We start from the raw sequence: 12,722 nt of genomic DNA, 5'->3' as shown, positions 1-12,722 counted from the left end.
GAAACTGAGTTGATGCTAATGCTTTCAAGGGATGGTCTCCCTCAATCTTTCTTTATGACCCCCTTTAGAACTTCCCTCTAACCAAGCATTTAGTCACTCATCCTAATATTTCTTGCATTGTATCAGTGTCAATTTTTAATCTATGCTTCTGTGAAGCACTTTTTTTCTACATTGAGGGCATAGATGCACGTTGTTCTTGAGATTTGAGTTGCTCCCTTTATACCTGGGATCTGCTAAAAAGCAAAACCAAACCAGTCAGTTAGCAGTGTTTGTAAAACTTTTGATACTGAAAAGGTTTATGAATAAGTTTATAAAGCCATGCTCTGGTGTATTGTTTACTTCATCCTGTATTGCATGCACTAACTGCTTTAAACACTGAAATGCTGAGGTCACTTTGGTGATTTTATACAAACGCATTGTTCCGCAGTCTTGATGGTAATAGAAGGTAAAAGCCATTTGAAGCCTAATTCCACCCATTTGAAGAATTTGCATTTCACTACAGATCATAAAAAGTGCTATAATTTTCCGGTTTCTCAAGCTTCAGTGACTTTGCTGTTTTGCGCTATAATGTATATGTGTTTCTTTTGTCACAAAATATTTTCAGACTTTTTGTCTTCATCTACTCTCATCCCAGAGACCAACCAAGATTGCATTGGAATGTTCAAGTGAAAACAAAGTTTTTATATGTCTACGTAGTAGACCAGATAAAAACTAGTTTAAATTACAATTTAATAAATAAAATCATCTTGCATTAGTTGTACTTATTTTGGTGATATGCTGTTGTTGCAGGATCTAAAGAAGCACAGTATTACACTTTGCGAACAGCAAAGGCCTTGGCAATGACTGCGTTGGATGTTGTGTTAAACCCAGATCTGTTGCAGCAGATGAAAGGAGATTTTAAAAAGATTAAGTTACAAGAACAAACAGATGGTGTTTGAACAATACACGTCTCTTACAATGGAGATTAAAATGGCCATCATTAAATGATCACATAATTAAAAATATAATTTTTTTACTCCGGTGTTGATGGATTGTAAATTAATCACAACAAAAGATCACTATTCTATGTAAAACTGCCAGAATACGTGCATTGGTAATGTAGATTTTACATTTACCCACATTGTTTAACCTGCAAAAGCAAATCAAGTTCTGTAATGTTGATATATGCCTTTTATCTCTACTAAATATTTGTAAATACAATTTAAAATTTCTGCAGCCTGGTATTCAAGCATTTTGCATGATTTTATTTTAACATGGGAAAGCTATTGTATCGTATATTTTTTTTAAAAATTGATTTGGTACAGAATGGTTTTGTAGTTTCTAGGTCATGATATGAAGAAAAATAAAATCCTCATTTATAGTAATAAGCAGCCAATGTCTCTCATCCTAGCTATATTTCAATATGAATTCTAGAAATATTGCTTTGCTCAAGATATTTGTAATTTACCATGTATGAGGAGAATTATTTTTTGCTTGTTATTGGAAAAAATAAATCTACGTAGATATGTATTAAAAGCTTTGATTAGTATTGATTTTGTCCAACACACTCCATGTATTACTTGCAACTTTATTGTAGCTGCAGTTTGATTTTCATATTCATTAAATATCATATTCAGGAAACCAATCATAATTGAACAAGTAGGGAATATAACAAAAAAGAAAATCACAAAATTCAAACATCACAAATGAAAACCAGCCAGTTAGCAAACTACTGCTTTTTTTTTGAAAGGTGTCAAAGAAATCACTCAATTTGTTTTGAAATTCTTTCAGGTTACTATTTCAACTTCTCACTGAGATGAGAAATGTGGCACTGATAGTTGGTACTGGAATGTCATTAAAAACTAAATTTATAAGAAAGTTATGGCATTTGCCTTGACAGATTTAGTGGGTATTGCAGGATAGCCCTGTGAAAATCTTCAAGATCATTTTGGTCTGTGGTCTCTTGATCAATTCTGCCATCTGAAAACATATTGCCATGGAGGGGGCGGAAGAGGAGGTTCACTAGGAACCATTAATATGGAAGAAATCTGAGGAAACATGTACAGAACCTCATTTGGAGACAGACTCTTAAGCTTTCACTGAATGACACCAGGTGCCTGCGCCAGCCAATGCACATTTGATCAATAAGTGGAGCAATAAAGTATCCCATTATTGCTCTCGACTTTGCATCAAGTACAATTGATGCCACTATTCCTGGACAACTACCTGAAACTGCAGTAATCTCAAATGAACTGACAGAGGTAACAACCTAAGTTTGTTTTTTTCTCTCTAATGGGTGGTTAGTGTTTCTTATTCCAGCATCTCCCCTTTGTGAAAGTATATGGTGTGTGTCTTCTACTACCTAAACAAATGCTCTTTTTAAGAAGTTCCTCAGTGGGAGTTGAGTACAGTGGCTGTCGGATGGGGTGTTGATGTCTTGGCTTTGGAAAGGAAGTGTCTAGTACTATCTCATGCTAGATAAGTTGATGGCCCAGAAATGGTTAATTCTGTGTCTAATACTGTGATGTTTGCCTGACCCTGCATTGTATTTTACACTTTTGACTTATTTAAGCAAGACAGCTAGGTGATGTGATTGTGGTGCTCCTGCACAATTGCTGCAATGTGTACAATCTATAGGTTTTTTAAACTGCCCCACTCTTTCGTGTGCTCTCTACCATCATGAAAGAATGAGGAGCAGTATTGTGGGAACACAGGTCACACTTCATCCTAGTTTGAATACTTATTGCTGTTTATTCATCAGCGCTGTGTCAGAATCCTGGAATTCTATTGTGATAACACCGTTACTACATGACCTGCAGTGGTTCCTTTTCGGGGAAACTATATATATTTGCTAAAAGTGGCACTTCCTGCATTGACCATACCACATGAACAAACAAAATAAACAATTATAACACTCTCCTTAAATTGTTTCTAACACTTTAAATTTCACATTAAACATACCGTGTTCTTAATTTTTTTCCTTCCGCCACTAGTGTGTTCCCTGTACTATTTATACATTATCCTACATTCTCTACTGTGAAGTGTATACGTTATGGTCTTAAGGATGAATGTGGAACTATTTTGAGCAGGTACTAGATAATTTATGATGACTATGTCGTACAGATTACAGAAAGGAAAACAGACTATTAGATTTTAATTTATAAAGTACAAGGCCAGATGTTCAATTTCCTGTTTCGAAACTCTGGGACATTCATTGCAAGCTCACTACAAACCAATAGAGGGCAGTATTACACTGTTGGCATGTAATAGTATAATTATCAAAATAAATTAAGGATTAGAAGGCCAGAAAAATGCAGGATGGGATGGGGGCAGATGAGTTTTAAATTACTTAATTTAGGCAGCCTGAAGCTCGAACGTTCAGCAAGGAAGAATTTGAAAGATTAGTCTGGAAAGGTAACAACAGCATGAATGAAGATTTTAGCGTTAATATGATTGTGGTAGGGATAAAGACCGGCAAAAATTCAGAAGGGAAAGTGAGGTGATGGACTGGATGTGGGGTTTAGAGTTTAGTTTAATTGCATAGGAAGCCAAGATTATGCATCTTCAGGTTAAATTGAGTAGGAATCCGAGAAAGACGGTGAGATTGGGGATATATTATGGAGTTTCTGGCAGGGCTGAACAAGAACAGTCTTGCTATTACTGGGCTGCAAAATATTCTGGCTCACCTATGAAAGATTCACTGCGCTTAGTAGCGCTGGATTCTTGAACGAAACTGACATCCCACGCACACAGACCAGAATCTTCAGCTCAGCGTGCGGGGGCGGGGGCCGCTCGCCGAGTCGTAAAATGACACGCGGTGACGTTGGGCGTGCATCCTGACGTCACCGTGCGTCATTCAGATCTTTAGTTTGGCAGGCGCGCAGCCGACTCCACCGAACTGTCAAAGGCCTATTAAGGCCATTTAAACACCAATTAAGCTAATTAACTGAGCTGCTCGTCCAGCCTTAAGGTTGGCAGCCAGGCAAAGAGCCCAGGCGGCCTTCGCATTTATCATGAAACCTCATCCATGGGCAGGATGAGGTTTCATAAAGGTTTTTAAAGTTTAATAACAATTTTTAATTAAATTCATTGACGTGTCCCAGCTCATGTGACACTGTCACATGAGGGGACATATCTTAAAAACTCTTTTTTTTCTTTGGTTTGATATTTGAAAATTTTAATAATAGATTTCCATGCTCTTTCATGCGCATGCGCAAAAGAGCACAGGCCCCGACTCAACCTCCTCTCCTGCCACCCTGGGTACACGCCACACTGGGCAGGTCTTAATTGGCCCACCCACGCAAAATGGCAGCGAGCAGCCATTCGCGGGCGGCGGGCGGCTACCCAACTGCCTGCACCCGCTCCCATCCAACCCACCTGACGGGGAGAAAATTCTCCCCATGGTGTTTTCGCGGCACAAATTATGGGGGGAAACCTGCATGATGTAGGTTCCTGTAATCTGCTTGTAAGTGTAAAATGTCCGTCCCTGTTTGGGTGGTGCTCTACTTCTGATAGAATATGATGGAAGTGGTGAGTGTGTGCACAATACTTGCTGGTGAATCAGCATAACTCCAATGGAAAATCTGGGCTTAAAACACTGATTCTCTGAGACCAGTACAATCTCCGTTGGGATTGATTTCCTGGCTGGCACACAATACTCTTAAGATGACTATTCCCAATTTTGTGAAGTTAGATTTTTTGAATGATTAGCTTGAAGCAATTAATTATATAACAAGCATATATTGGCTCAGACCTTCCAGTCAGCCAAGGAGCAGGTGTGCATGTCCTGACTGCCATTTAAAGCGCCCACTTACCATTTTATGCTGGAGTCATTGCACATTCCGGACCTGGCTCCAGCAGGGATCCAGTGCTGAGCTTAGTTTGGGAAGCCAACTAGCAAGTAATTCCAGCGAAACCCACTCCTTTTTTTTGTCATGAACTGAAGACCTGTCCGTTAAAGTCTGTCTTCAGTTCATTGATTTACACTATTTTTAAATGGATCTGTCAACCCCAAACTGCACAACCTCATCCCACCAATATTGTTCACCCCAATAGTGCTCTACCCCACCCTCACCCCCAATGTTCACTCCCCCTCATTCCTGACAGTGTTCATCCCTCACTCACCAGCAGTATTCACACTGACTGTTCACCACCTGACATTGCTCACTGCTCTCTTACCCCCCCCACGCCACCCAAAAATAGCATTCACTCCCCCCTCAACTGCACTGACAATGCTCGGCCCCTCCTCTATCACCCCTCCCACTGACAATGTTCATGACGTGATGGGGCCAGTTTCCAGTTTAACTGCCTGGAGGCGGGCACGCAGCAGCAGGGTGCAGGTGCAGCCAAGGACCCCTGTCGAGAGATTCCCCTATTCCCCCCACCCCAGTGTTGGCCTGGATTCTTTTTCTTTTGTTATTTTAAGTTTTAAAAGATTTGATGACATGGCACCTCTATTTTGAAGCACCCTCCCTATTGCTTACCCTTTACTGCAACCTATTGCTCCACTCAAGCCGGAAGGGGTACGATTGGCCATCCAGCTTCGAGAGCCCACCCACTGTCCTTTTTGGACAGGGGACCTGTTTCCATACCAAATAAGGCAATGCCTCCATGAAATTCCCAAAGATGGACTGTGTGTCCCCAACGCCAGCCGCCCTCCACTAGGAAACAGTCCCAACTCCTTTTTCCTGTCCCCGGAGGGAACGTTCAGCCCAATGGGACAGAGTTTGCAGTCAGTGGTGACATTGCAGCATTATTTGGTGGGCAATTCCCAGTACGGAGTTGGAGTGATGTCATTGAGCTGTTCAAGTAGTCGATCACATTAAAGAATTCTCACAGACGCACACAACCAGAAATCACTAAAATAAAATCACTTGTTAAAAAAAATTACAGAGAGCAAACTAAAGATCGGGACGTACACAAGGAGGGAAGGTAGAAGCTAAAATATTTTGAGAGCGTTTTAAATTTAGCTTAAAGAAATCTAATTCATGATCAAATTTTTTTCAGGTTCTGCTGCCATAAATTTTATCAATCACATCACTGTTAAAACCCAATTACACCTGACTGAACAAGCTGTAACTCTTAATGGGGTTTCTAACAGTGATGTGAGAGTAGGACATTTCTCGCTGATTTGATTGATTGCTGGCCTGTGGGGGGACGGAGGTGGATATCAGCCCAATGTCATCTGTGTTGGAGCACTGAGTAACAGATCACAACCTAAGGATTTCCATGCCAATCTGCTCATGCCCTACACCCTGAAGTGATGCTCAGCTTCAGACGGGTAACGATGGCGAGCATGGACAATTCACCTTGTGCTGTTTCTCATCACGCCCCTCCCCCCCACCCCTGCCCCACCCAACTCCATGACCACCCCCACAAAATGCGGCCCACTGTAAAGACAAAAAATGAAGTTTGTAAGGAAGTGATTGAGTGGTGCAACACCGAACCCCTCGTGACAGCTGGGAAAAGGGGTGCTGCTGCTGCATGAGGTGGGGATAGTTTAGCATTTCAGGGAACCCTACCTAGAGGAATCGAACCGCTTGGGCGCCATCAATATGCCCTGTTTTCTTGGGGATCCTGGCATCCAAGACATATATTCTGGGTTCTGCGTTCAGAGAAGTTGAACATGTTGTTCTTTGTAAATGAAGTTTCTGTCACTTGCCTAATGCATCCGTCAAATGGTGGATTTTGCTTATGTTGGTGGTTTGGAAAGATCCAGTGGCATACATGTTTATTAGGTAGCCATAGCAAAAGTTGTCCTAGTGGTACTAGTTATCTTCAGGTAAGCCTCCAAGAAATAGTACTACTATGTGGCAAAAACATTGAACAAAGATACCCTCTGATATTCCATATTTGGATCTAGGTAATTAAATGAAGATCCTGGGATAGCAGACTATTTATATAACCCCTTACATGTCACTGAATCTGTATTTGTTGGCTTTTTGTGAATGCTTCTTCCTTGCCTAAATATGTAGAAAGCCCAAAGGAATTTTCATCCTCACTGTTTTGTTTGCTGCAAGTAGCAATACTGCAGGAAAATAGTGCAAAGAGAAAACAAAAAGAGTGTACCCCCCGCCCCCAACAATAGCAGGAAGAACTGATACAAAAAGCAAATGTAAACAAATATTAGTGCTGTGTTTCTAATCATAGTTTGATACAGTAATCTATCTGCAAGAATGCAACTTCAGCGGAAAGGCTGATCAGCCCCCACATTATATGGTTGAGCTCAGTGGTGGGATTGCAGCTGGCCAGCAATCATTACATCATTTTCAACTTACAATAAGACTTATATTCACTTGCAATTCAGTTGGTGGAAAGTGCCCAAATTTCTTTGCTATAAAATGCTGTCTGCTGCGCTTTGAGCTCCTGATTTTATGGTCTCTTTGCAATCAAGGTGGCCTGTTACAAAACATCATAAAATTGCCACCTGGAGCTTTATTAGATTAGGAAGAATCGGAATGCATAATAGTCACCTGAGTATTCACTAAGACATATAGTAATATATATTTAATACTGTGGTTTATTTCGATACTTGAATAACAAAGATTAATCTGTAGTCCTTTGGCAATGTTAAACTGAAAGATGTGTATTTTAGATTGCTGTGTTTTTACTGTGTGGTAGATAAGTAGACACAGATAATCTTAATTATAAAGACTTGCCCTACAGGGTTTACATCATTGGCTGTGTTGAGTGCCTACCAGCAGATGGTTGACCAAAATCTATGGTTAGCCAACAGTAACTATGTAATGGTATGTAGCATCCAATGCACTGGCTCATTCAAAGAATTCTTTCATTTAAAAATAATGTTTTTAATATAAAAAAGAGGAGTTGAAGAACAAATGCAAGATTTCTTATCTATATTAGAAAAAAACTTAGAAACTTTCAATATGCTCTCATAATGGAACAACTTATAATGGAAAAATTAAGTGCCTATGGAAAATTCAGAATAAAATAACTTATCTGAAATACATCTAAAATGATTTAGACCAAACCATCTACCAATCAATGTATCGCATAATTCAGCTCACTCTGAATAGGAAACTTTGAACCACTCACACATCATCCAGTTCTACTTACCATATTTCAGGCTAGAATATGATTGATTGTGGGATTGGCTTGATCCCACCATAGTTGGAAGTTAAAAAACATCCCCATTGAAACCATTGCCCCCTCCCAATAAGTTCTTTCTGAGGAAGGAAGATAAGGCTTTAAACCTTCTACGTGCAGAAATTTCTACGAATAAATAGACCAATATATCACGTTAAAAAGTGCATAAGCAACTGGAAATATCAGTCTGGAGTATTTATCGATGACGTGGGTGTCAATCCAAATGTATCCCCTTAAGATTTTTTCCTTGTTTTCAGTTGGCTCATCAGCAATTGGTGGATTTACCAGCTTCCTGTCCTGCTTTTCTCCATTTTGTGGAATATAATCAGGTGCAGCAAATTCAGCCAGGTTGCTGACTTCCCCATCACTGTAAGTACGTTCTACCATTAATGATCTTGGCTGAGGTATTGCACACGTGCATGGTAGCTGTAACAGGAGAAGCTTGTATTAATGATCAAAATAAAGGAACAATACTCGAAGAGGAAACTTTTGCAGGACTTTGGGGAAAGTTGGTAGCTCTTTCAGAGAGCTGGCACAGGCATGATTGGCCAAATAGCCATCTCCTGTGAAATTATTCTGTAAAAAGAAATAGTCATAAATATTGTCAAAGCTTCATAAACGCATACAATTCAACAACGGGTGCGCACCACAGAGTGCAGAAGTTCAAGAGTACAGTCCATATATAATGAGTCCCTGAACTTGGGTGGAAATTGCAGTCAACTCAAGGAACAGAGGCACAAGTCTTCTCCAGTTAAGACAATAGTTAGATTAATGCATGACATTCCTGAGACGTAGGATAGGGTGATATACACATGGCAAAGATGAGGTGGAATGACAAAGGCACTGGCAAGAAAATCAATTGAGGTATCTGTTTTTGAATTCTGACACCAAGACAAAATGGTCTTTTTTTCTGGAGCTGTTCATTCAATGTTCTTATGCAATTTAAAATCGGGAATAAAAATAACAGTAAAATACCTTCAGTAATAATAATACTTGAATAAAATATATCCTGGGCATTTTCAAAAATAAAAATTTACAAAATTATTTTTAAATGAATATTTAAATTTTACTCCATAATATTCCATCTAGCATAGGTAGTGGAAGTTCTCTCCGCTTAGCTCAGTTGATAGCACTCTTGCCTCAGGGTGAAAAAGCTGTTAATTCAAAGCTCTTCTGCCCTCCACTCCAGGGACTAGAGCACGTAATCTAGGTTGACTACTGAAGGAGTGCTCCATCTTTCAAATGAGATGTTAAACCAAGGCCCCGGATCCTATGGCACTCTTTTGAAGAAGAGTAGTGAGTTCTTCTGATGTACTGGCCAATATTCCTCATTCAGCCATCTCCATCATTATTTGGTGTTTCATCTGATTACCATCTATGGGATCTATGCTGTGCAAAAACAATTACCATGCATTCCTAAGTAATAAAAATTACCATGCATGTGAAGCATTTTAAGGCCTTTCCAAGAGAGGTGATGAGGCTCTATAAAAATGCAAAATCAGAATAGCAAAAGCAGATTCTGGAAAGGTCTCATCAGATTGAAAGACAATGAATGTAACTCCTCTATTCAAGATACTAAGGAAATAGAAAGCAGGAAACCACAGGCCAGTTAACTTAACATCTGTCATAGGGAAAATGCTGGAATCTACTATCAAGGAAGTTGTAGCAGGGCACTTAGAAAATCTCAATGCAATCAGTCAGGGTCAACATGGTTTTGTGAAAGGAAAATCATGTTTGACTAATTTATTAGCCTTCTTTTGAGGAAGTAACAAGGAACCACTGGATGTACTTAGATTTCCAGAAGGCATTTGACAAGGTGCCACACCAAAGGTTACTATGTAAAATAAGAGCTCATGATGTAGGGAGTAACGTATTAGCATAGATAGAGGATTGGTTAGCTAAAAGGAAAGAGAGGATAGGCTTAAATGGGTCATTTTTGGCTTGACAAGATGTAACAAGTGGAGTGCCACAGGTAGCAATGCTGGGACTTCATTTATTTACAATCTATATTAAAGACTTGAATGATGGGATCAAATGTATGGTTGCTAAATCTGCTGATGACACAAAGATAGGTGAGAAAGTAAGTTGTGAAGAGGAAATAAGGTGTCTGCAAAGGCATATAGATAGGTTAGGTGAGTGGGCAAAAAATTGGCAGTTGGAGTATAATGTGGGAAAACATGAACTTGTCCACTTTGGCAGGAAGAATAAAAAAAGCAGCATATTATTTAAATGGGGAGAGATTACAGAACTCTGAGATACAGAGGGACCTGAGTGTCCTGGTACATGAATCACAAAAAGTTGGTATTAAGTGATTAGCAAGGCAAATTGAATGTTGTTGTTTATTGCAAGGGGAATGGAATATATAAGTAGGGGTGTTTTGCTACAGTTGTATGGAGTATTAGTGAGACCACATCTAGAGTACCGTGTACAGTTTTGGTCTCTACTTTAAGAAAGGACATGATTGTATTGGAGGCAATTCAGAGAAAACTTACTCGGCTGATTCCTGGAATGAGGGGATTATCCTATGAGGAAAGTTGAACAGGTTGGGCCTGTATCCATTGGAGTTTAGCAGAATGAGAGGTGATCTTATTGAAACATATAAGACCCTGAGGGGGCTTGGCAATGTGGATGCTGAAAGGATGTTTAAAAATAAGGAGTCTCCCATTTAAGACGGAGATGAGAAAAAACTTTTTCTCTGAGGGTCATGGGTCAGTGGAACTCTCTCCAGAAAGTGGTGGAGGCGCAGTCATTGAATATTTTTAAGGCTGAATTAGATAGATTCTTGATTAACACGGGAGTCAAAGGGTATAGGAGGTAGGCAGGAATGTGGAGTTGGGGCCACAATCAGATCAGCCATAATCTTATTTGATGGCAGAGCAGGCTTGAAAGGCGAAATGGCCTACTCCTGCTCTTAATTCGTATGTTTGTATGATTACTGGGGATGCTGGAAATCTGAAATAAAAACAAAAATTTCTGGAATTGTTCAGCAGGTCAGACAGCATCTGTGGAGAGGAGCAGAATTAACATTTCAGGTTGATGACCTTCCCTCAGCCCCTCAATAAAAATGCAGGTCTTTATCTTTTTACCCTCCTTTAAAGGAAGCCCTTAAAGAAATGTTAGTGCAAACGATTAGAGATGCTAGGGAAGGACCTCAGGTGATTAACATGTTGATTCAACATTACAAAACAAAAATAGTAGTCAAAAGACATTATAATTTTCCCACCTTTTCCCGGAGTTTCCTTTCTTTCTTTTCTTGTACTGTAGTTAGGTAATTCACAGCTGCGTACTCCAACACCGAGAGAAAGACAAACACAAAACTAACCCACAGGTAAATGTCCACAGCTTTAATATACGACACCCTTGGCATGGAAGCATTTACGCCTGTGATGATGGTGGACATAGTTAGAACTGTCGTTATACCTGGAATTATAGGGAGAGGGCATGCTTTACAAATGACACAATTTATAATCAAGAATTTAGACAAGAAATATGACAAAATGTATGATAATTAATTGTACTGATGTAAATGTATCCAGTTATCTACTAGCTTTTTTTAACTGAGCAATCTAAAAGGACCAAGATCAACTATAATTACATTATCAAGACAAAAAAAAGTTTAGATAAGGTAACTTAAGAAGTGCTGATAGAAAATGCGGGCTTAAACACTTATAGGTTGCAGAAGGGATGGAAAACTGAGTAATTTGTCATTTGCACAGTTCTCAAGTTCTGGGAAAGAATAAGTTAAAGTAAAAGAGGATGTAATGAATCTTAATTTTGAGAGATAAAAAGGATCTTAAAAGGAACAAAGAAGGAAAGCTGAGGAGCAATGACTATAAGGTAATGAGCAGAAAGTATTTAGAAAGAAAGACAAGGTAATGATTATGGGGGCAGAATGGACGGTGGGCAGGGCTGGGGCAGGGGGTGAGTGGTAGGGGGATGTCGGTAATTAAGAGATTAATTGCTGCAGCATTGTTATAGTGATTATCTCTGAAAAATTGTACCTCAGCAAGCATTCTTACATTGTCCCACAAGTCTGTCACCATACGTTCAACAGGATGGACAAATTGTACAAAATACAATGATAGAGGATATTTTCCTCAGTCTGTGCACAGCGAATATTAGCAAATGGGACATGTGCTTTAATCATCTTGATTTTCCAATATTTGCTGTGTCCAGTCAATCCACTGAATTCTCTCTAATAAGGTGAAAATTTATCCATTCCCATCATTGGCACTAAGAGTCCAGAATGCTGCAAATATTGAAATGAACAATGATGTCAATATTTCTGAAATATTTCTGGATATGAAGTTGTCAGGATGTCATTTTTATTTACTCATAACCTTATATCTGGTTTTAAAGAGTCTCCCAAAACATTATTACCCACTAAAGCACCAGGAAATAGATTGTAACAGAATCATTTGGAGGATTTCAGAAGAAAAGGAACACATGAAAAAGAAGGCACGTATAAAGGAGTTCTTTTACAGGAGCTCAGGAGGTACAAACCTCGAAATACAAACAGCAGTGTCCTGTGCTATGCAGTAAGTGAAGAGAAGGGTTATGAATGGGGTTGGATTCTGACACCAACCTTACCTGCTGGCCTTGGTATGTCTATTGGCGAAGTAATGAGGAGAACTGCT

General features: G+C 39.4%; 2 protein-coding genes across 4 annotated transcripts in view; one reads left to right on the top strand and one right to left on the bottom strand.

Annotated features, from left to right (window-relative positions):
• The window catches only part of LOC144680894 (peptidase M20 domain-containing protein 2-like), a 38,631-nt gene extending 37,116 nt beyond the window's left edge, over positions 1 to 1,515 (top strand). The window contains exon 7 of one of the 2 annotated variants that reach the window (XM_078542417.1): positions 790 to 1,515. In XM_078542417.1, the coding sequence (XP_078398543.1) occupies positions 790 to 938 (149 nt within the window). In that variant the 3' untranslated portion in view covers positions 939 to 1,515. Of the gene's footprint in view, positions 1 to 604; positions 765 to 789 lie in introns of those variants that run through there. The other variant, XM_078542418.1, reaches the window with a different exon arrangement.
• A 6,074-nt stretch (positions 1,516 to 7,589) lies between these two features.
• The window catches only part of LOC144680893 (gamma-aminobutyric acid receptor subunit rho-1-like), a 69,130-nt gene continuing 63,997 nt past the window's right edge, over positions 7,590 to 12,722 (bottom strand). For both annotated transcript variants that reach the window (XM_078542415.1, XM_078542416.1), the window contains exons 9-10: positions 11,309 to 11,505; positions 7,590 to 8,511 (exon numbers count right to left, since the gene is read on the bottom strand). In XM_078542415.1, the coding sequence (XP_078398541.1) occupies positions 8,212 to 8,511; positions 11,309 to 11,505 (497 nt within the window). In that variant the 3' untranslated portion in view covers positions 7,590 to 8,211. The remainder of the gene's footprint in view (positions 8,512 to 11,308; positions 11,506 to 12,722) is intronic.

Source organism: Cetorhinus maximus, chromosome 5 (assembly GCF_964194155.1).
Source record: "Cetorhinus maximus chromosome 5, sCetMax3.hap1.1, whole genome shotgun sequence".
NCBI classification, from domain to species: domain Eukaryota; kingdom Metazoa; phylum Chordata; class Chondrichthyes; order Lamniformes; family Cetorhinidae; genus Cetorhinus; species Cetorhinus maximus.
The sequence above is the reverse complement of the archived record's forward strand: the minus strand, read 5'-3'. Positions and strand labels throughout refer to the sequence as shown.